Source organism: Siphateles boraxobius, unplaced genomic scaffold (genome assembly GCF_051911475.1).
Source record: "Siphateles boraxobius isolate OS27281-9 unplaced genomic scaffold, OSU_SipBor_1 5, whole genome shotgun sequence".
Taxonomy (NCBI): domain Eukaryota; kingdom Metazoa; phylum Chordata; class Actinopteri; order Cypriniformes; family Leuciscidae; genus Siphateles; species Siphateles boraxobius.
The window spans coordinates 9,692,725-9,714,810 of record NW_027509141.1 but is presented as its reverse complement, the minus strand read 5'-3'; the positions used below and the strand labels follow the sequence as shown (position 1 = coordinate 9,714,810).

The window sequence follows — 22,086 nt, the reverse complement described above, 5'->3', positions numbered from 1 at the left end:
CCAGACACAGCAGAAACTCAACAAAAAGTCTTCTCCTCCAGAGAACCAGGAAGCTAATCTGTGATTCAGCACTACACGTCTGGTGTGTCGGGAAGATTTGCAGAACACCAAAGCATCCTATCAGCATCTCTCCTGATAGCAGAGGGCTCGAGCAGACTAAAAATAGAGGCTAACTTTTAGATCTCAGATGCTCTTTCAGCCCAACAAAAGCAGACTGCCAGCTCATTTTTATAGCTATATATTGTTGGGAAGAAAATTGTTTTCAACAGCAATTACACTACAGGAAATGTTCAGGCTCTGCTCTAGACTAGAGACTGCTTTTCTCTTCCTTTAGACTCAAATCCTCAATAATGCAAAAGAAATTGAGACTGACAGCACTAGTGGACACTGTGTGGTTAGAGCTGCTCAGTCCAAGAACCATCAAACTGATCTGCTTAAAACCATCATTTAAAATATTAGATAACACTGCTGAAGAAGAAGAAGATCTTAAACCAGCCTAAACTGGTTTACTGGTTAAGCAGGTCTAACTGATGACCAGCTGGAAAGTGCACAAAAACACCTCTGAACCAGCCAAAAGAGCAACTTGGGAGATCATCAGCCAGTTTCGGCTGATTTAAAACCTTTTTTCTTTTTTTTTTGCAAAGAATAGGCCTAAATGAAGCAACCTCACATATAGACAGCCAAATCTGAGACATTTGTCCAAAACAAAGACAGAACCACTAATAACTTTGGTTTTGCTGAATTATGGAGGTAAATATATCCTAGACTAGAGCCAAAAAACACGTGCATTTTCTTGAATGGTTCTATGAGACATGCCGGAATTTCAGTAGCCCCATGTTATACTAGAATATTAGTACAGTTTAGCCTATTATAAAGTATAGCCCTATATTATAAAAGGAAAATTATAACTAACAAAAAAATATGATCATCCTTACATAATAGGAAACAGCACATGTACATGCAACACTGCTGCTGCGGAGGATATTTTCACCTGATTCATCATCTTCTGGGATGATGCTAAAGAACACAACGATCATGGATTCATTCTTGTCGCCTAGATATAAAAAAACGAAAAGGCAAACAATCATTCGAATCCGGGCAATGTAATGCCAACGCTTCAAAGGCTATGTGGCAGATCTGTCTTTCATGGGGAGTATAAATAGAAGCATAGGATGCGCGATGTTCATGTCAAATGAAGGTTATTCTCCTTGCAACCAGCACATTTTTCGCCTTTTCCCAGTGACAAACACACACATAAACAAATATTACGGTATATTTAGCGTAAAATATTTCAAACGCATATTACTGCCGTTCTCTTACCGTAAAAGCCGTTTTAAGCGTCACTTACGCCAATACTGCGCCTTTTCCAACACCTGCAGACAATTTGACGTCACTTGAAAGACGTCAAGTGGGGGCGGGGTCAGAGCTTTTGATTGACGGCCCCGAGAGCTAATAATAACAATGCAATCCCACCCACAGGACGTAAAATATTCAAGACTCTTTAAAACCTGCATCATTCATTATTTAGGAACTTGGCTTTGGCCTTTCCATAATTAATCAATTAAAATGGTCGTAGAAAACGAGCAGCTGACACAGGGCTTTGTTTACATTAGCGGTGCAGGTCAGTGTCCTTTTCCTCACACTAATATGTAACCAATGTTTGACTCTTATGTTGTAGTAACAATACCGGTGGTAACTATTCTATTTTGACCATAACAGTGGTTAGCATGGTGATTTCCAATGCAATCATTTCTTGACAAAAGCATTAGCCTATAATAATATTATTTCCTCCTTATAATATTATTATATTATATATTTAGTGCATTTTATATTATAATAATAAGATAATATAACTATACTAATATTATTCTATTATTGTGTTGTATTTATTAAATAATTTAGCGTTATTTTAGCGCCATCCAGTGTTCAAATTCATGTTTACTCAAATTATGAAAAGTCTTTATGGAGCATTACAGGACCCCATCAAATTAAAAAGAGTTTTGTGGCATGCCAGTTCGCTTTGAGGTCATCTATATGCGAGTGTAGTGCTGACGTCCATATGAAGTATACATATATGCGTTTTATTAATATTTTAAAATGTAAAATTTTACCTGCGTTCTTAATTTTCCACAAACAGAGCAAAAGTAACTCATCTTGCATTCAAGGGCACATGCAATATTTTGGCCAATCAAATGCTTTCTAGAATGAGAATCTGTCTTTCTAATACTGCTTACCACCAGAGGACTATAACAGTAGCCTACCAGGAGAGACCTATTAGCATTCCTGTTCATCTCAATGGCTCTGAAATACACTGCCTTCGTTATATTATATTATATTATATTATATTATATTATATTATATTATATTATATTATATTATATTATATTATATTATATAGTCTGTTGGTCAAAGCTAACCAGTCGAATTGTACCTGCTCTGGACTTTACATGTTCTTGGCAGCTATTTTATTTATAAATTATTATCACAGAACCAATTATTATTTTGTTGTTGTTTTTATTGGCAATTCAGAACAATCTTAATTTAAAATGAAGTATTTTTTGGCTCTGACAGTGGAGAACACAAACACACACTGTGATCACCTTTATCTGAAACATATGTGACCTCAACCTGTAAACAAATTGAACAATCTTTTTTTTTTTTTTTACAATGTAAGTAATACTAACAAACAGAGGACACATATAAACATAGTACATTATTACAGAGAAGAGGACACAGTTTAGTTAATACAACACTAAAAATGTTTCACAGTCACTGTTGTAACGGCACTGAAGCTAAAGGGATGTGCTTTTAGGCTGTATGCTTGGATTTCTACACTGGCTTTTTCTGAGAATGAGTGTGTCCAAGGCTTCTGGGTGGCACTTTTAGCATTTAGTATCAATCTGGCAACAGCTGCTCTCCCAGCACACCTGACTAGTTTTTTTTTTTTTTTTTTTTTCATTAAACAAAATCATTATGTTCTTAACAAACTAAAGGTGAAATGTGTAATTTCTGGGCTACTATAAATAAAAAATAAAAAAATCGTTTTACAACAGGTTTCCTTAACAGACCTATCTCTGAGTGGTCAGAAGAAGAGAGAGTTATACCCCAATAAATAAAATATGTAATAAAATATTATCTAGAAACTGTTCAAATATAATCTATAGATTAGACTATTGATTATAATGAAATCGTTTTGCTACTCAAACGGTAGTCTTATAATTTCTGAGCAGTATTTAGAATGAAGCAGTAATGTTAAATTTTGTACATGTTAATGTATTAAATGTTTTTATTTCTTGATTTCACACAATTTGATCTGATCCTAGTGTGGTTTACCCTTTTCAGGGATATCAACATGCAAATGACTTGCTTTTAGTTGCCTTTACTGGAAAACTAGGAAACTATTTATATATTTAAATTGTACACTTTACCTTCAAGATTAATCTGTAATTTCATAGCATGTTTCTGATTGTATATGACCAGATATTTATGGAATATTTTGAGACAAAAAGCTCTGAAAATGATGGCAATATCAGAGCAGGGTCTTAAGGATCATTTTGTCAAAGCCCTTTATGTGAGGTGGACATGCGTTTGGCTAAAAGTAAGGGTTGTCTGCGCTGGTCTGGGATCAGAACTTACTGTTTAAATCCGCCTGTAACCATGAAACCACGAAAGATATCAGATCCACTTCAGCTTTCACTTCATCCAGAGGCAATCTTCAGTTTGACAATGTCTAACATGGGCATGCGCCGTAAAACACTGATTCACTCGTGAGGGTCAAGTTTAGGAGAGTTTAGATTTGCAAACATGAGAAGATCTGTCACCATCAGAATTCATTCATAAATCAGATAAAACATCAACCCTGTTCCTATATATAATCATTATGTCTACATTGTGCTAATGTTTAAGAGGTATAAAGGTATTTCAGTACAAAGACACATGTAAAGGGATTCTCCGCATGGTGGTCTTGAGCCCATCAATTTTGCTTTTAGATTAAATGTTTCTTTTTTTTCTTATTTGTTCAAAACAAGTTTATCAACAGATTGTTTAGTGACTTCACTTTGGAGTCTTGCTACATTAAAATGAAATCAATATTATCCTGAGGTTGTTAGCAATCACAAACTTATCGCTGACCTGTTAAGGCAAGACACTAGCAAAACTTCCTTGCATTCGCCTGATTAATACAGCTTTTTTTTTCTGGCTACTGACAATATTCTTTGGAATGATAAAATATATCCAAAACTCCCTCTGTAAAAATCTTTATCTCTAATATATCAACAAAATAAAATATTTTGAACCAATGTACAGATGACTGTTTTGAAAATGTATGCAAATTAGTGCATTTGGAATTAGATAATGCCTAATTTGAAACTTTTCATAAAAGGTGTAATACAAAAAATGGGCTTATCTTTATTTAGTAACACTTTATCTTCGTGTCCTTGTTACACGTCACATGTAGTTACTAACCCTAATTTTAACAACCCTGACCCTATAGTAAGTTCATGTAGTAAATTATTATTGCTCGGTACTTAAATCTATAATTCCACTGTAACAGGGATACACTTTATTGTGATGTGTCCGTGTTACAGTGTAATTATACCTTTAAAAACTGAGCAATAATAACTTATTATAGGGTTAGGTTAAGGATTTGGTTTAAGGTTTGTTGCTTGTAATTCTGCATAATTTACCGCTGTTATTATAGCAAGTACATGTAACGTGTAACAGACACTGAAAACTAAAATGTTCCAAAACTGGTATACTGTGTTTAATCAACTGGGGAATTATAGTGATATATTAGTTAAAATGTTTACCCAATTCACATATGGTGTCTTGCCTTAAATATTTATCGCAACTGTCCCGTTTCATTTCAGTGGCAAAAGCAAAACAAAACATTAATTTATCCATTATTAAAAATGTTCAGGATATTAAATATACTACAGTCCAGTGAAAAAGTTCACATAATGAGTAAATCAGCTTTAGACAGTCACTCAAGGGAAGACTCATGTTTCTCCATACGACATGAGACCACAAAAAACATTCATCTACAACTTCGGCCTCAGTCCTTTTGGAAAAGTTTGTGTCTGGGACACAAATATAGCTTTAAAATACAGGTTATTTGGTCAGATAAACCTTGGGTGTAATGTCTTTTTAGTTTTTAGTGAATGGTTGTTCTATTCAACCCCAAACGAATAAGTGCAACTTCGAAAGACAAATGAACAGTGCTGCGGTTGGTACTGGGTCATGTTAAGTTTCCAACTGCAGGATGGATGCGCTGGTCATTTCTTGGTCCAGTTCTCTTTCACTGCTGTCTAAAGTGGGAGTGACCCGAAGGGGGGACATTTGTGGCTGCCTGGTGTCCGTCATAGTCCCTGATCTTTCTGAATCCATATGCTCCTCTTCAGCCTCTAACTCTCCATCCTCTTCCTCCAGAGTCAGCTCGAACTGGAACTTCTCCCCGGCTGAGCCCACCGCGGCCCGTGAGTCCTGCTCTTCAGGGGTGGGCGACGGGCTGCGTGGGATCATGCTCTGGTACCATTCTCGATTGTCCTCTAATGTATCTAGAATGTCCTGAGCATCTGGATGGACCAGATCCGCCCATGTCTCCCATAGAGGGTGGACAATGTAATCAATGAATCCCACCTTAAGAAACACAGTAATCATTATTATAGTGTAGGACGGCGTATTTCTAACTTGTTAAATTCCACATTTTATCATTTTTGCAAGTTGCCTTCTTCCTAAAATACAAAGACAGCTATATATATGTTTTATGTATAAAAATGAATTTATACAATATGTGATACAAATATTAAGTCATTTTATAAAGACTTTTTTAAAAAATAATTGGCTACGTTTTATTTACACATATTTTCTACTAGGCTATTTATTTATAAACAAACAGTTAAAAATATTGATATTAATAGAACAAAAAAATCCTAATTCATCTCATGATTTCATTAATCAAATTTAGTGAATGTTAAAATCATTATACTAAACAAAATTTATTTATATCTCATGAGCACAAATTAACTTTGACAGCCCTAAAAACAAATATTGTAATAATAATAATAAAAAAAACCTCTCTCTTTCACTCTCTTTTCTTATGAACACACTACTGTTTTGAAACCCCGTAAAATAGGAGACATAATCCGATTTTTACAGGATACCTGAGTTTTTTCCACAGAAGCCGTGTGTTTGTCACACATGGGGCTGATTTCTATGCCCTTGTCACGCTCGCGGTCACCCTGACTGAAGAGCTCCACCATGATGCGATCTGTCCACAGTCGATAGAGCTCCAAGGGTTTTGTGGGGTTGCTGAGGTCAGCACAATGAACCATGTTCTGGAGCACCTTTAGAAGGAAAGAATTAAGAACTTTTATCTGACTAGCAATTTAGCTGTGCAAATAGCGCTAAAAAGCCAGTAATAGCAAGGGGTGAATCAGGATGGTTGACTAGTGGACCATCCCTAATACTGGAATTGTACTTTGTATTTGGTAGAGTAAGACCTGCAATACCTGTATACGGTCTGAGTAGTTGTCCAGCAGTAAGACTCCTAGACTGGTCACTTTTTTAGTTTCCACCATTGTCTTTAGGTCAGCCAGGAAATTCATGTGTTTGGACATATCAGTGGCTAATACCTGAAAAGACAACAAGAAGTTTGGTATTAAATCCATATTAAAAATAGGAAATTTAGAAATTAGGGTTGGACATTTTGTAGTTTTTTTTTATGTTATTCAGTTTAATTAACAGTCTGGATGAAATACATGCTGTAAAATAACAAAGACTCAGTAGTAGTAGTGTGATTCACAAATTAATGAATCTTTTGAACTGGTTCCTTTTTTTAAATGACTCACAGATGAGTCAATGGCAAATTCATCGGTCTAAATCCCTCATTACCTCTCTGAATCATTTGGAACAGTTACTAAATCTGACTCACTCACTGAAACCTCATTAGTATCAGACAGATCTGGTTACGATATTTCACTGTTATGTTTTCCTTAAGGTCCATAAAAGGTAAATGAGTGCAACTTTGAATCGGTGTAGTTAAGATACAAATTAAGAACAGAGTTTTTTTGTAATAATAGTACTTTAAACAATGTGACCAAAATAGCATCATGGTATAATTCATGATAAGTATTTTTGTTTATAAAATAATTAAATAAAATATCAATAATAGTATATGATAAAATGTATGAAGGATCAGATATTTGGTGATTGTTCAGAAGTAGTAAAAGTCATTAAGTTGAATCAAAATCGTTATTGAATCATTACTATAACCATCAGTAGTCTGTATATATCTGTATAAGTACTTATACAGAATTATATATAGTATTAACTCCCCGATATACTTCAAAGCAAAATAGAAGAACAAACTTCTGTGATGTCATTTCGAACAAAATCGGGCCAAAACAAAATTCGTTTGGAGTTCTGGAAAAGTTTGCTACAGCTGGTAAACATCTTTGTACTACCATTGGCCAAACTTCGTTTTACTCCCAAGTGAAGAACGGAAAAGAAAGTATATTCTTTACTCTAACATGTAATGATGATATACACAAATACATCAGAAAGACTCACCATATCTATAGTCAACTGTCGCAGGGACTGTTTTTGTTTTTTGCTGAGATTACGAAAGATATCACAGTTTTCCTCCTGTAGAAGCTTGAACCCGACAGCCAAGTGATGATTCTCCAACACTGAGGCGTCATTATACATGAGAGCCAGTTCAGAGTCTGAAAGAATGAAGAGAAGAACAACATAATAAGGTCCAGCTAGGTTTTAGAAAGTCTTTCATGTATTTGTGTTGGACAGAGAGCCTAAGTGAATGAATTTGGGAGTCAATTTAATGGTTTGTCAGAGTCATACTTGTGTTAATGAGGAACTGGTTGGAAACTCCTGGATGATCCACATCATGAATAGCACTGGCAAACAGAGCAGCCATGATCTCAAGATCTGTGAACACATCCTGAAGTAAACAAATAAACAAACAAACCATTGTGAATACAAGGATATGTTTGTTTTTTAGGTTAATTCCCATGAGCACTGTGTATGTGTGTACACATCCATGCAGACCTCTAGGGCAGGTGTGGAGAGAAGAACGTGTGTGGACTGTACAACGTCTGCTGCGTGGATGTTGTTATGGTAGGCCACGTCTGCATGGTAGTGGTCTTCCAAAGTCATCAGAAAAGTTAAGAAGGTGTCCGATGGGATTTTAAAGATTTTGAGCAAATCTCGCTCCTAAGAATTACAGAGTACATAAGGAGTCAAATCTGCAGTTAAAATCAACATTTAAAATAAATAAATAAATAAATAAATACAAAGGAAAGCCATTTCCAGTTAATGCTTCACACCAATGATCAAACCATGAGCTTTTTCTTTTCGAAGTTTTTCCAACAATGGCTTTATCTACTGTATTTTCTTTTTTTAAATCAAGGCTATATATATCATACATATTACATATATATATATATATATATATATATATATATATATATATATATATATATATATATATATATATATATATACTGTATATTAGGAAATACAATACCAAAGCAGCAAAACATTCAAAAACCTTACCTGAAAAACGGTGTACATTATGACAGTCAGTGGCCGATTCCCAGAATACTCCGCTATCTTAAAAATATCTATACCCCATCGATCCATGTCCTCAAGCCCCTGGAGTAAAAAATGTGGTCTTTTTCTCTCCAATGAATAGCACTAACAATAATATTAAAAATAGACATAAAATGAAATGAATGATTACCTTGGCCAGGAGGCTTTCGTGCTGTGTGTTGACACCGAATCGTGGGATGCATGTTGGTGGGAGACTCGGGCTGGGGCTCAGTTTTCTCACTCCACTTATCTGAGACATTGGACGCCGTTTTTTCTCCTCCTTACAAGCCGCTGACACAATCTCCACATCATGCTGTTTTTCTGCAACACAAAAAGTATGTGAAAAGCCCTGAGCTACATTCAGACTGAAAGGAAGACACAGTTTAAAAATCTGAATTAAATCTTTCCCCGCCAGCGTTTTTAAAACAAAAAAGTTGCCAGCCACCGCCATTGTTTTTGATCATTTTCACCAAAGTGTCATGGCCCCCAGAATATTTTGTTGAATATCTGAACATGCAATATTTCAAAAGAAAGAACAGACCCTCTGCTTTAAAAAAAACAAAAACATGCATTCTTTTTTTTCTTTTTTTTTTTACAATTGAATATGGGTAAGTTTCATAAAAAAGGCAACATTTTGAACAAAAAGCTGAGAAAACATTTTTGTCAAAGACTACATCTGGATTGGATTCGGAAGATGATTAAAACATACATGGAGTAGATTGAGTCCATTAACACCTCTAAAGCTTGCACAGTCCTGTAACTCATCCTGGGTCGACATTTCATTCAGTAACATTAGGCAGTTTTGATTTCTATGCCGTTTAATGTTGATGATCGTGTTATTTTACATATGCATATTATTACATATGAGATTGTTGTTTCTGCATTTTAAGTTTACTGCAGAGCAACTCATTATGTGGGTGTGAAATAAACAGTTATGGAAATGTAGAAATTAAAGTTGAAGCTCCAATCTCCACCCGAAGATCCCAAAAAAAGTCAGCTGGTGCCTCAGTGACTACCTCGCTCAGTGAAGCTGTCAATCATGACGTCAAACCCTGTTTTTATAGCATCAATTAACTAACTAAAACCAAACTTATTTAAAAAACGAACACTTGAACTTTCATTAGCGTGGTAAAAAAACATCCTAAATGACAGAAACCATCTTTGGAAAAAATAAAATTGGAGGTGTAATTTGATCGTTTAGTTTGTCTCATGTCCCATTAGATTACATGGAGAGGGCGGGGTTTATGACCTATACTGCATCGAGCCACCAGGGGGCGATCGAAGTGTTTTAGGTTTCACTTTTCAGGACTTTTGTGGCACACTTGGGCCTAAATCGCAGACTCTCATGACTAGGTACTTATTTTGAATTTGAGTAATTACTTCAGGGCTGATAAAAAAGTATGTTCTATATAGTATCATAAAAATTCTGTGTTTGGCGGGGAAAGAGTTAATAGTAAACACACCATGTTATTACAAATCCTGTGTCATAATTACATTTAAATTACATTAAGTAGTCACTCACGTAAAATTGCGCTTGCTATGAATTCCGACACCTGGTTTCCTGACCGGCTGGTCTCGGATAGCTGAGTTAGCTCCCTGTTGAGCATTCTTTTAAACTAAAAATAATACAACAAATAAAAGTGAAACATTATATCCTAATCACAAAACTTAATTTATTGCATTATGGAACTAATTTTAGTGTAATACCGACAGCAAATGATACAACAAATGTAACTGTGAACAGTAGATGAAATACAGAGTCCGGAAGAAAACTAGTGTTATGAACATTGCCACTGATCAGCCATCAGAACCCAACAGCACAATATTCAACATGTTACTTAGTTACTATGGTAACTGAGTCCATACCAAAAGGCCAGTGAGGGAACACTCATTCAGACTCTACAGTGCATGGTGGGGTTATGTAATTATGCATCAGAAAAATGATTTACAGCTCTGATTAACACATAATAAACTGAATATTATGCATTGCAATAAAAGATTGAAATAGTTTTGTCAGAAAAACTCATTTCAAGCCCTGAAGCATGAGCCTTTTGACGACATAGTACATGACAGTAGTCAAATATACAGTGTGTATCATGTACTGTAATGACTGAAACCACTCTGCCAACATTGCTTGCCTTACGTCCAAGTTTCTGTTCAGTATTGTACTGAAATGTGTTGGTTTTGTATTATCTTGTTGCTGACTTTATGCATGGCTTTGGGCATTGAACATGCACAACATCAAATGTGAATTGAATTCATGTTACTTAAATGTCAAAAAAAAAAAAAAATCATAATTAAAATGTACGTCCTTCCAGTACCCAAAACCTATTAATAACCAATAAAAACAACTAAATTCGGAATAACTAGTAAAATATCATAGTTCATATTACTCATGCACTATATTCCAAGTCTTCTGAAGTCATATGATTGCATTGTGTGCAGTGTTTATTTTAGTATTATTTATATACTATTATAATATTAAAGAAATATTTAAAATGAGCTTTTATTTATATAATTTTGTTATTTATGTATTTTATGTCAAACTTTAATGTATTTTTGTTTTAGTCATTTGAGTACCTCAATTAAAATGTATTTTGTTTCAGTTAGTTGCCAAGGCAACATTATTTTATTTCAGCTTTATTTCAAAGCTATTAATAATAGTTACTAAAAATCCTTCCTTTTCGCAATGCTTTAAAATGGACATATTGTATAGCTGCATAAGTATAGTATTCTATGTAAAGCTGTGCTGTATGGCCAGTTTTATGATCTTTTCATGTTTTAAGGAGAGTAAATTAATAGATTTTTTTTTTTAATTTTTTTGTTGTTGTGTGTGTGTGGATGAAATATTGCTTTAAATACCTTATTGGAGGCCATTTCACTGACAGAGTGACGTGTTTGCAGGGTCTCCAGCTGGTCCAAACACCAGTCCAGCTCTTCGAGAGTCTCGACAGCGAGTTTTTGATATGATTCATCTAGAAAAACAAACCCTAAGATGTTAAAACAGTCCTGGTTCTTTTAAATAATGTTAGAATAAGCCTCAAATACATCATTTTCATTTCTGGTGACTACTCAGATGTTCAAACCTTTACGTCTAAATCTGCCTGAGGTTTACAGCAAGAAAAAAAATCCTCATCTTTGGCTAGACCAGCTCATGTTCTTCCACTCACCAGTCTGGTTTGTTTTACAGGCAGATTGAGGGTTAGTGCCTGACGGTCTCCTGATATAAATATATAAAAAAAACAAGATTAAAGAGACCTCATGTGACAATTGTTATAAATACTTTTCTCATTAATCATTCCATTCGCTGACTATCTGAAGATGTTTTGACTACAGACTCACTTGTTGCTTCTATCTTGCATGTGGGTTAAAGCTGCAACGTTACCCCTCACTGTACGCAGACTGGCAAGAACCTATAGTACACACACACAATATATATATATATACTTTATCGATTAATTGACATGTTGTAGGTTTCACACACACACACACACACACACACACACACACACACACACACACACACACACACACACACACACACACACACACACACACACACACACACACACACACACACACACACACACACACACACACACACACACACACACACACACACACACACACACACACACACACACACACACACACACACACACACACACACACAGAAGAGCTAAAGTGCACATGGTGCCTTGCACAATTATTTGGAAACTTTGTGAAATTACAAATATATATTACACATTTACCAAATTTGCACCCAACTGACCTGTGCAAAAGGCGTTACAATCATGTCCTCCCCATGACTGCAAAAGAGAAGTCAAGAGTCATGATCAGATTAATTAATTTAATTAATATTTAACAAGAAATCAATGTTGACCAAATTCACTTTCTTGAAGCACTTGCCTAGTCTTATTGTAAATGATTGACCAGTGCACATGTAATAACTCGCTCAGACTCTAAAACAACATTGCAGTGCCATTGATGTCAAAAATCCCCTTTAACCAATTTCCCTCCAATCAACAATAACATAATTTCCTGATGGATAAATATATGTAGGATTGGGAGTGCCATATTACTGTAATAAACACATTTTTCGTTAAAAGCATCAATGCATAAATAAATCACAACATGTGTCAGTAAATTAATATATATAGTATGTCTAAGTCCAATGGAATATAATTTACATGTTATTTCTTAATGTATCAAAAAATTTCATGATTTAGTATGGTAATTTATGTATGGTGTCAATAAATAAATAAATAATGTAAATTACACTTTTTCATTGCCACTGGATTTTGGATTCCATTGGATTTTGATGTATGTAATAATATATCAATGCTCATCAGGGACGGCATTTATTCTTTGCTCAAACACTCACACTCTTTGTCTAGTCTAGTTGTCGTTTACAAAAGACTGCTGAGACTCTTGTGTTGATCTTACCTGTTGGGATACTTACCCAGATTTCTCTACTTACCCAGATTTCTCTTTCGCCTCTGTTCTCCATTGTTCTCTATTGTCTGTCTACTTCCTTGATCCGCTGTGATCAATCCCTTTGTCTTGTCTCCTTGTGTGCTCTCATCTGACTAGAAAGTAGTGTTACTTTCAAGTTAAGTGCTGGTGTTGTTTTATCTATCATCAATATACTTACCAGTATTACCTGTCATCCCAAAAAAAACATTTAAAAAATATTCCATGACAGAAGACCAGACCAAACACACTTAACTTTCATCACTCCTGCATTCCATCTCATTAGCCTCACCCAGGACCCTCGAGGAATTATGAGGATGATAAACTTATAAGTTTCTTCAGATCACTGCTGCCTGCCAATGATCCTTGAGGGATGATCTGCCAACTTCGGGATCTGGCCCTTCAATCGGATGGATCCCCCTTCAACCGTGGAAGAAGTGGACAAGGACCCTTAGTTGCTCCAATCAAGTTTCACAGTCCACTGTAGTCATCTTAGAACTTCCAGATTCCACTTAAGTTTTCCTCCTAGCTCCTACTGACCTCTCTAACGCTCCATCCTCCAGTCCGGGACACTCCATTGACCGCAGCCCAGAAGAGGAGGTGAAGGAGGAGGAAGAAGTCTGTCTTTGAACACTCTGGAGAGCTCCAAGTCTAGAGGCCGAGAGCTCTCTGGTCAAGTGGCCCTGAGTCCAGTAGTCAGGGTGGTTCCAAGTCCAGTGTTTCTAAGTCAGGTCATCTAGGTGGTCCCAAGTCTGGTGGTAAGGTTGTCCCAAGTCAGGTATTCTGGTTGGTCTTAAGTCCGGTGACCGCTGTCACGGCCACTCTCCGCTCCCTTGTCTCAGCCATGGAGGCCAGTGTCTGCTCCCTCATCTCGGCCACAGAGGCCACTCCCCACATACTCATCTTCGTCATCCAAAAAAACTGTGTCCCTCTCCTTTGTCATGGACATGGTAACCATAGTCCCTCATCCTCTGGTTTCATCTGCTCCACCCTAGTCCTCATCCATGCTAATTACCTAAAGGTAATCCATCTCTGCCAACTCCACCATGGTCCCCTGCTCGGTCGGCTTGCCTAAGGCTTCCCGCTCTGCCGGCACTCCCAAGTTTTCCTCATCCCAGAGTTTCCCTGCTCAGCCAGCATCACTGAGATCTCCCACTTAGCCAACCTCCCTCAGGTCTTTTGCCCCGCCTTGGTGGAACCCGGCACTTCCTGCTCCACCTTGGTCCCCTACTCCACTTTGGCCCACGGCTACACCAAGCTTTCCCTCACTATCCTCAGTCAGAAACGAACTCTGCTCAATCTCACCTGCATTCTAATTGTGCAACACCTGGTCACCATTTAACTGTTCATCAAGGACAGTATTCATACTCTGCTCACATGTACACACACTCTTTGTTTGGTTTTTTCATTGTTTACCAAAGACTGTTCAGACACTTGTGTTGATCTTACCTATTGGATATACTTACCTGAATTTCTCCATCATCTGTTCTACAATGTCTGTCTGCTACCTCATTATTCCACTGTTTACTCCCTCTGTCTGGTCTCCACGTGTGCTCCTCTCATCTGCCTAGAAAGTACTGATAATCCCAAGTCATGTGTTGTAATTGTTTGATATATCATCAATACACACACACACACACACACACACACACACACACACACACACACATATACACATACACAGACGCACGCGCACACGCACACGCACACACACATACACACACACACACACACACCATTTATTGATTGACATTTTTAATGAAAGGCTTATTGCTTAATTCTGCACTCCCAATCCCATCTAACACTTTTCTTCTTTAAGCATTTCTTGTTTTACTTAAAAATACATAGGTTGAGAATGGTATTTCACACTGACTTTATACAGGTCCTTCTCAAAAAATGTGCATATTGTGATAAAGTTAATTATTTTCCATAATGTAATGATAAAAATTAAACTTTCATATATTTTAGATTCATTGCACACCAACTGAAATATTTCAGGTATTTTATTGTTTTAATACGGATGATTTTGGCATACAGCTCATGAAAACCCAAAATTCCTATCTCAAAAAATTAGCATATTTCATCCGACCAATAAAATAAGTGTTTTTAATACAAAAAAATCAACCTTCAAATAATTATGTTCAGTTAAGCACTCAATACTTGGTCAGGAATCCTTTTGCAGAAATCACTGCTTCAATGCGGCGTGGCATGGAGGCAATCAGCCTGTGGCACTGCTTGGGTGTTATGGAGGCCCAGGATGCTTCGATAACGGCCTTAAGCTCATCCAGAGTGTTGGGTCTTGCGTCTCTCAACTTTCTCTTCACAATATCCCACAGATTCTCTATGGAGTTCAGGTCAGGAGAGTTGGCAGGCCAATTGAGCACAGTAATACCATGGTCAGTAAACCATTTACCAGTGGTTTTGGCACAGTGAGCAGGTGCCAGGTCGTGCTGAAAAATGAAATCTTCATCTCCATAAAGCTTTTAAGCAGATGGAAGCATGAAGTGCTCCAAAATCTCCTGATAGCTAGCTGCATTGACCCTGCCCTTGATAAAACACAGTGGACCAACACCAGCAGCTGACATAGCACCCCAGACCATCACTGAATGTGGGTACTTGACACTGGACTTCAGGCATTTTGGCATTTCCCTCTCCCCAGTCTTCCTCCAGACTCTGGCACCTGGATTTCCGAATGACATGCAAAATATGCTTTCATCCGAAAAAAGTACTTTGGACCACTGAGCAACATTCCAGTGCTGCTTCTCTGTAACGCAGGTCAGGCGCTTCTGCCACTGTTTCTGGTTCAAAAGTGTCTTGACCTGGGGAATGCGGCACCTGTAGCCCATTTCCTGCACACGCCTGTGCACGGTGGCTCTGGATGTTTCTACTCCAGACTCAGTCCACTGCTTCCGCTGGTCCCCCAAGGTCTGGAATCAGTCCTTCTCCACAATCTTCCTCAGGGTCCGGTCACCTCTTCTCGTTGTGCAGCGTTTTTTGCCACACTTTTTCCTTCCCACAGACTTCCCACTGAGGTTCCTTGATACAGCACTCTGGGAACAGCCTATTTGTTCAGAAATTTCTTTCTGTGTCTTACCCTCTTGCTTGAGGTTGTCAATGATGGCCTTCTGAACAGCAGTCAGGCCGGCAGTCTTACCCATGATTGCGGTTTTGAGTAATGAAACAGGCTGGGAGTTTTTAAAAGCCTCAGGAATCTTTTGCAGGTGTTTAGAGTTAATTAGTTGATTCAGATGATTAGGTTAATAGCTCGTTTAGAGACCCTTTTCATGATATGCTAATTTTTTGAGATAGGAATTTTAGGTTTTCATGAGCTGTATGCCAAAATCATCATTATTAAAACAATAAAAGACCTGAAATATTTCAGTTGGTGTGCAATGAATCTAAAATATATGAAAGTTTAATTTGTATCATTACATTATGGAAACTAATGAACTTTATCACAATATGCAAATTTTTTGAGAAGGACCTGTATTTACACTATTACAACATCTATCCCACACTTTCATCAATCAATCAATCAATCAATCAATCAATCAATCAATCAATTAATCAATCAATCAATCAATCTCTTTATGTATTATGCACAGTTAAACACAACTTCTTAAAAACGCCGGTGTGTTGGAGGACAACGTCATCCTCACGCGCCGCGGGTGAGGAACCGGGAGAAGAGACATTGCTGGATAGGAAAGTTTTTGTTTTGTTTCTTACTTAGTTGTTGTAGGTTTATTTTGTTTGTTTTGTTTGCGGGTTCATGGCATAATCTGATTTGTGACTGGATCAGAATGGCAAACTATAGTGGATGTTCAGAGGATGAAGATATGCAGATGGGTTGGGAAAAGAGTACTAGTAGGAAAGGAGGAGGGAAAAAAGAAAATAGAAATAGTCAGATGACAAAGAAGAGAACATTAGAAGAGGATGAAGAAATTCGAGAAGTAAGGAAAAAGATAATGATGGAAGAGTTTAAGATTATTCTTAAATTTAAAGAGGGGAATGAAATTACATCAGTTAGCCCGATCACTCTTACAAATGGATTGAAGAAAGCGATTGGGGAAATAGAAATGGCGAAAGTGTTGCGTGATGGGAGCCTATTGGTGAAATGCAAAAATATTGAGCAGAAAAATAAAACTATGAAACTGCAATCAGTATGTAAGAAAGAAATAGTGGAGAAAAAAATAATTGGTGAGAAGAGAGGAACTAAGGGAGTGATAACAGGAATTCCTGTAGAAGAGAATCTGGAAGAACTAAGGAAAGTGATTAAAGGAGGAATGATCACAGAAATCACTCGAATGCAGGCTTTCAGAAATGGAGAAAAAACAGATAGTGAGTCTGTACTGCTACAGTTTAAAGATGATGTACTTCCTATGAAAGTGATGGTAGGATACATGAGCTTTAACGTCAGAGAATATGTACCTCCTCCATTAAGATGTTATAAATGTCAGCGGTATGGACATACTGCAAATGTATGTAAAGGGAAACAGAGATGTGGTAGATGTGGAGGAGAACATGCATATGGAGAGTGTGGGAGTAATGTTACAATAAAGTGTTGTAATTGTGGAGGGAACCACACAGCAGCATATGGGGGCTGTGAAATCCGAAAAAAGGCAGTTGAGGTTCAAAAAGTAAAATCAAATCAGAAAGTAACATATGCAGAGGCTGTGAAAATATATAATAATGAAAGAGAAAAAGAAGACATTGGTACGAATAAAGAAGGAACGGGGTCAAAACAGGAAAATACAGGAATGTCAATGGATAGGATAGTGCTTTTTGTAGCATATGTCATAAATTGTTCAGAACAAGCAAAAACAAAAACAGAGAAGATAAAAATCATAGTTAAGGCAGCAGCAAAATTCCTAAACATGAGAGATTTGTCATGGGAAAAGATACATGCTGATCTTAACCATGGAGAAGGGAACGGAGATACAGCTTCTCAAAGCATAACTTAATGTTGGTAATTCAATGGAATGCTAGAAGTTTGTTAGCAAATGGATATGAGTTTAAGGGATATATTGATAAACTAGGAAAGAAACCAGATATCATTTGCATTCAGGAAACATGGCTCAAAACTAATCTGGATTTCATTATTAAGGGATATAATACCATACGTGAAGATAGAAGAAATGGAATTGGAGGGGGATGTGCAATATTTATTAAAGAGGGTATAGTATATAGGAGGTTAAAAACAATACAAGAATTAGAGGTAATAGTTGTTGAAATATGGAATAAGAAAGAAAGTATCAAAGTGATTAACTTTTATAACCCATGTAAGAAACTAGAGAGAGTGCAACTAGAGTCAATACTGGAGGAGTGGAGAGGAAAAATTATTTGGTGCGGGGATTTTAATGCACATAGTAAGGTGTGGGGTGAAAAAGAAGATTTGAATGGAGAAATTTTAGAAGAAATATTGGATGAAAAGGAATTAGTATGTCTAAATGATGGGTCTGGTACAAGAATAAATTTAAGTAAGGGTATAGAGACTGCAATAGATCTTACGTTGGTGTCCCAGTCTTTGGGAGGGATAAGTAGTTGGGAAGTGAAAAAGGAAAGTACTATAGGGAGTGATCATTATCCTATATATATAGAAATTGGAATAGAAAGGGATATGCAAAAGAAAGAAAGAGTAAGTAGGTGGAAATTTGAGGAAGCAGATTGGAACAATTTTAGAATATTGTCCAAAGAAAAATTAAAGGAGGTTTGTATAAATCAGGGAGTTGAAGATCTTAATGAAAAAATAAGTAGTATTATTTTAGGTGCAGCAAAAGAGTCGATACCAAAAAGAGGAGGCAGTATTAGAAAGAAAATTGTTCCGTGGTGGACACAAGAATGCACAAAGGTAATTAAAGAGAGAAATAAAGCATTTAAAATCCTGAAAAGAACACATAACTTTCAGAATTTAATTGATTATAAGAGGAAGCAGGCTGTAGTAAGGAAGACAATAAAGAGAGTTAAGAAAAACTTTTGGGGGAAGTATTGTGAATCTCTAGGAAGAAGTACACCACTAGATAGAGTATGGGGTATGATTAAAAGAATGTCAGGAAATAAAAGAGAGTATGGATATCCTATAATGAAAGAAGGTGAGAAAATAATAATAGAGAACAAAGGGAAAGCAGAGTTGCTGGCAAGGACATTTGTTAGAATACATAGCAATAGTAATTTGAGTAATGAGGAAAAGACGCAGAGGGAGAAAACAATAAGAGATAGTGTTGAAGTAATACAGGATGGTGGGGAAAATGAAAGTACCATAAATGTGATGTTTACAATGGGTGAGTTGAATAATGTCTTAAGAAAATCGGGAAGAACAACGCCAGGGATTGATCAAATAAGTTATTGTATGATTAAAAATTTAAATGATGAGAGTAAAGAAACGTTATTAAAATTATATAATAAGGTATGGGAAGTAGGATGTTTGCCAAAACAGTGGAAAGAATCAATTATCGTACCTATATGTAAACCAGGTAAGGATCCGAGTTTGGCAGAAAGTTATAGACCGATTGCTTTAACTTCACATGTAGGGAAAATTATGGAAAAAATGATAAATGAAAGATTAAAGTATTATTTGGAGACAAAGGAATTGATAAAGGATTACCAGAGTGGGTTTAGAAAGGGACGAAGCACAATAGATCCGGCTATATGTTTAGAGAGTGAAATTAGAAAAGCTCAAATTAATAAAGAAAGTATATTATCTGTATTTTTTGATGTTGAGAAGGCATACGATATGTTGTGGAAACAAGGACTTTTGATTAAGAGTTATCAATTGGGAATAAAAGGGAGAATGTATAGTTGGATTAAAAATTTTTTAACTGATAGGTGGATCGCAGTAAGAGTAGGGACCGAATTGAGTACAAAGTATTTAGTGGAAAATGGAACTCCTCAAGGGAGTATAGTTAGTCCAGTTTTGTTTTCAATTATGATAAATGAAGTGTTTAGTAGAGTTGATAGATCTATAAGGGTTGCTTTATTCGCAGATGACGGTGTTATGTGGAAAAAGGGAAGAAATATAGATTATATAGTGAGGAAGATGCAAGAGGCAATTGGGAAGGTAGAGAGTTGGGGAATGGAATGGGGTTTTAGGTTTTCAGTGGCAAAGACCAAAGTAATCTGTTTTTCTCAAAGGAAAAATCAAGAACAGTTTCAACTTAAACTTTATGATAAAAATCTAGAGAGAGTGGAATGTTTTAAATATCTCGGGATATGGTTTGACAAAAAACTTATCTGGAAAATACATATTGAGAAAGTTGTTGAAAAATGTAAAAGAATATTGAATGTAGTAAGATGTCTGAGAGGTAGAGAGTGGGGAGCAAATAGGACTTCATTGAAAGTAGTTTATATTGGATTAATTAGGGCAGTTATAGATTATGGATGTACAGTTTACCGGTCTGCTTCAAAAACTTTACTGAAAAAGTTGGATGTTATTCAAAGTCAGGCGTTGAGACTCTGTTGTGGTGCTTTTAAAACAACCCCAGTAGCGGCATTACAAGTAGAAATGAATGAGATGCCATTAGAGATTAGAAGAAATCAGATAGCATTAACGTACTGGGCAAATTTAAAAGGGCATAAGGAAAGTCACCCGACTCAGAAGGTGTTACAACCATGTCAAGAAAGGGAAAGACGACAGATTAAGAGCTTTGGTTGGATAATAAGGGTTGCAGTCGATGAGATAGGGATAGGAGATATGACGGTAAGTCCAACTGTGCCATTATCTAATGTTCCACCTTGGCTATTAGGGGAGTTAGAGGTAGATTTGCACCTTTTAGAGTGGAAAAAAGAGAATAGTATTGATAGGAATCAGGTTAGTAGATATATAGAGGAGAATTATTCTATGTTTATTAAGATATATACAGATGCATCAAAAACAGAAGATAATAGAGTAGGAGCTGCGTTCATTATACCAGAAGTGAATGTTATGTTAAATAAGAGAGTAAATGATAAAATATCAGTGTATACAGGAGAAATGCTGGCCATTCTCTTAGCCCTTGAGTGGGTTGAAAATAGTAGGTCAAGGGAAGTGTTAATAGGGTCAGATTCAAGTAGTGCGTTAACCAGTATTAAGAACATGCAATCCGAAGCAAGACATGATATTTTGTTGGAAATAGCCCAAGCTGTTTATAGAGTTAATAGAGTAGGAGTAGTAATAAAATTCATCTGGATTCCAGCTCATATAGGAGTAGAAGGAAATGAAATGGCAGACAAATATGCCAAAAATGCAACCAAAAGAACAGAGATAGATATGGTAATAAGCTATAGTAAGGCGGAAGTTAAAAGCATAATCAAAGAAGAAATGAGAAAGAAGTGGCAAGAGGAGTGGAATAAAGAAACAAAAGCAAGAATGTATTACAGTATCCAAAAGAGGGTAGGAGGTATGAGAGAAAATAATAGGAATAAAAGGGAAGAGGACATTATTTCAAGAATGAGATTTGGGCATACTGGATTGAATAGTACGCTTAAATTAATAGGGAAACATGAAAACGGGATGTGTGAGGTCTGTAATATTAATGAAACAGTAGAACATGTTATTATAAATTGTCAAAAGTATAAGGAGGAAAGGATGAGGCTGAAAAACTGGTTTAGAAAAGAAAAAATTAGATTTGAAATGAAGGAACTATTACAAATGAATTCAGGACATGTAGGGTATAGAGCGATATTTATGTTTTTGAGTAAAACAGGGCTTAGTAGAAGACTATGAGTTGAGTTGTCTTAGAAAGTTGTATTTAATAATAATGATAATGTATGAATATTAATAATGTTATTAAATATTTATGAAGTTATTTATTGGTTTTATTATGGATGTATGTATTTATTTATATATTTATTTAAGGGTAGTGAGGAAAGGCTATTGTGATCCACACTCCATATCAGAAGGTGGCGGTAATGCACACTTAAAAGTTGTTTGCCAACCGCCATTAAAAGAAAGAAGAAGAAGAAGAACACAACTTCTGTTGACTAATGTGCTGTACAGAGTAAAAATGAAAAAACGCAATAACCAAATAAAAT

The 22,086-nt window shown here is 36.2% G+C and overlaps 2 protein-coding genes across 14 annotated transcripts in view; both read right to left on the bottom strand.

Annotated features, from left to right (window-relative positions):
• The window catches only part of rab3ab (RAB3A, member RAS oncogene family, b), a 43,101-nt gene extending 41,679 nt beyond the window's left edge, over positions 1 to 1,422 (bottom strand). Inside the window, exon 1 of the mRNA XM_077202722.1 lies at positions 1,321 to 1,422. The gene's annotated coding sequence lies outside the window, so the exon portion shown is untranslated. The remainder of the gene's footprint in view (positions 1 to 1,320) is intronic.
• Positions 1,423 to 3,774: 2,352 nt separating this feature from the next.
• pde4cb (phosphodiesterase 4C, cAMP-specific b) overlaps positions 3,775 to 22,086 on the bottom strand; it is a 106,181-nt gene continuing 87,869 nt past the window's right edge. For 11 of the 13 annotated variants that reach the window (XM_077202725.1, XM_077202726.1, XM_077202728.1 and 8 more), the window contains 13 exons: positions 12,380 to 12,416; positions 11,950 to 12,020; positions 11,778 to 11,827; positions 11,470 to 11,582; positions 10,130 to 10,223; positions 8,759 to 8,928; positions 8,572 to 8,670; positions 8,065 to 8,229; positions 7,858 to 7,957; positions 7,570 to 7,724; positions 6,510 to 6,632; positions 6,162 to 6,344; positions 3,775 to 5,637 (listed from right to left, as the gene is read on the bottom strand). In XM_077202725.1, the coding sequence (XP_077058840.1) occupies positions 5,242 to 5,637; positions 6,162 to 6,344; positions 6,510 to 6,632; positions 7,570 to 7,724; positions 7,858 to 7,957; positions 8,065 to 8,229; positions 8,572 to 8,670; positions 8,759 to 8,928; positions 10,130 to 10,223; positions 11,470 to 11,582; positions 11,778 to 11,827; positions 11,950 to 12,020; positions 12,380 to 12,416 (1,756 nt within the window). In that variant the 3' untranslated portion in view covers positions 3,775 to 5,241. Of the gene's footprint in view, positions 5,638 to 6,161; positions 6,345 to 6,509; positions 6,633 to 7,569; positions 7,725 to 7,857; positions 7,958 to 8,064; positions 8,230 to 8,571; positions 8,671 to 8,758; positions 8,929 to 10,129; positions 10,224 to 11,469; positions 11,583 to 11,693; positions 11,828 to 11,949; positions 12,021 to 12,379; positions 12,417 to 22,086 lie in introns of all 13 variants that reach the window. The other 2 variants (XM_077202736.1, XM_077202735.1) reach the window with 1 other exon arrangement.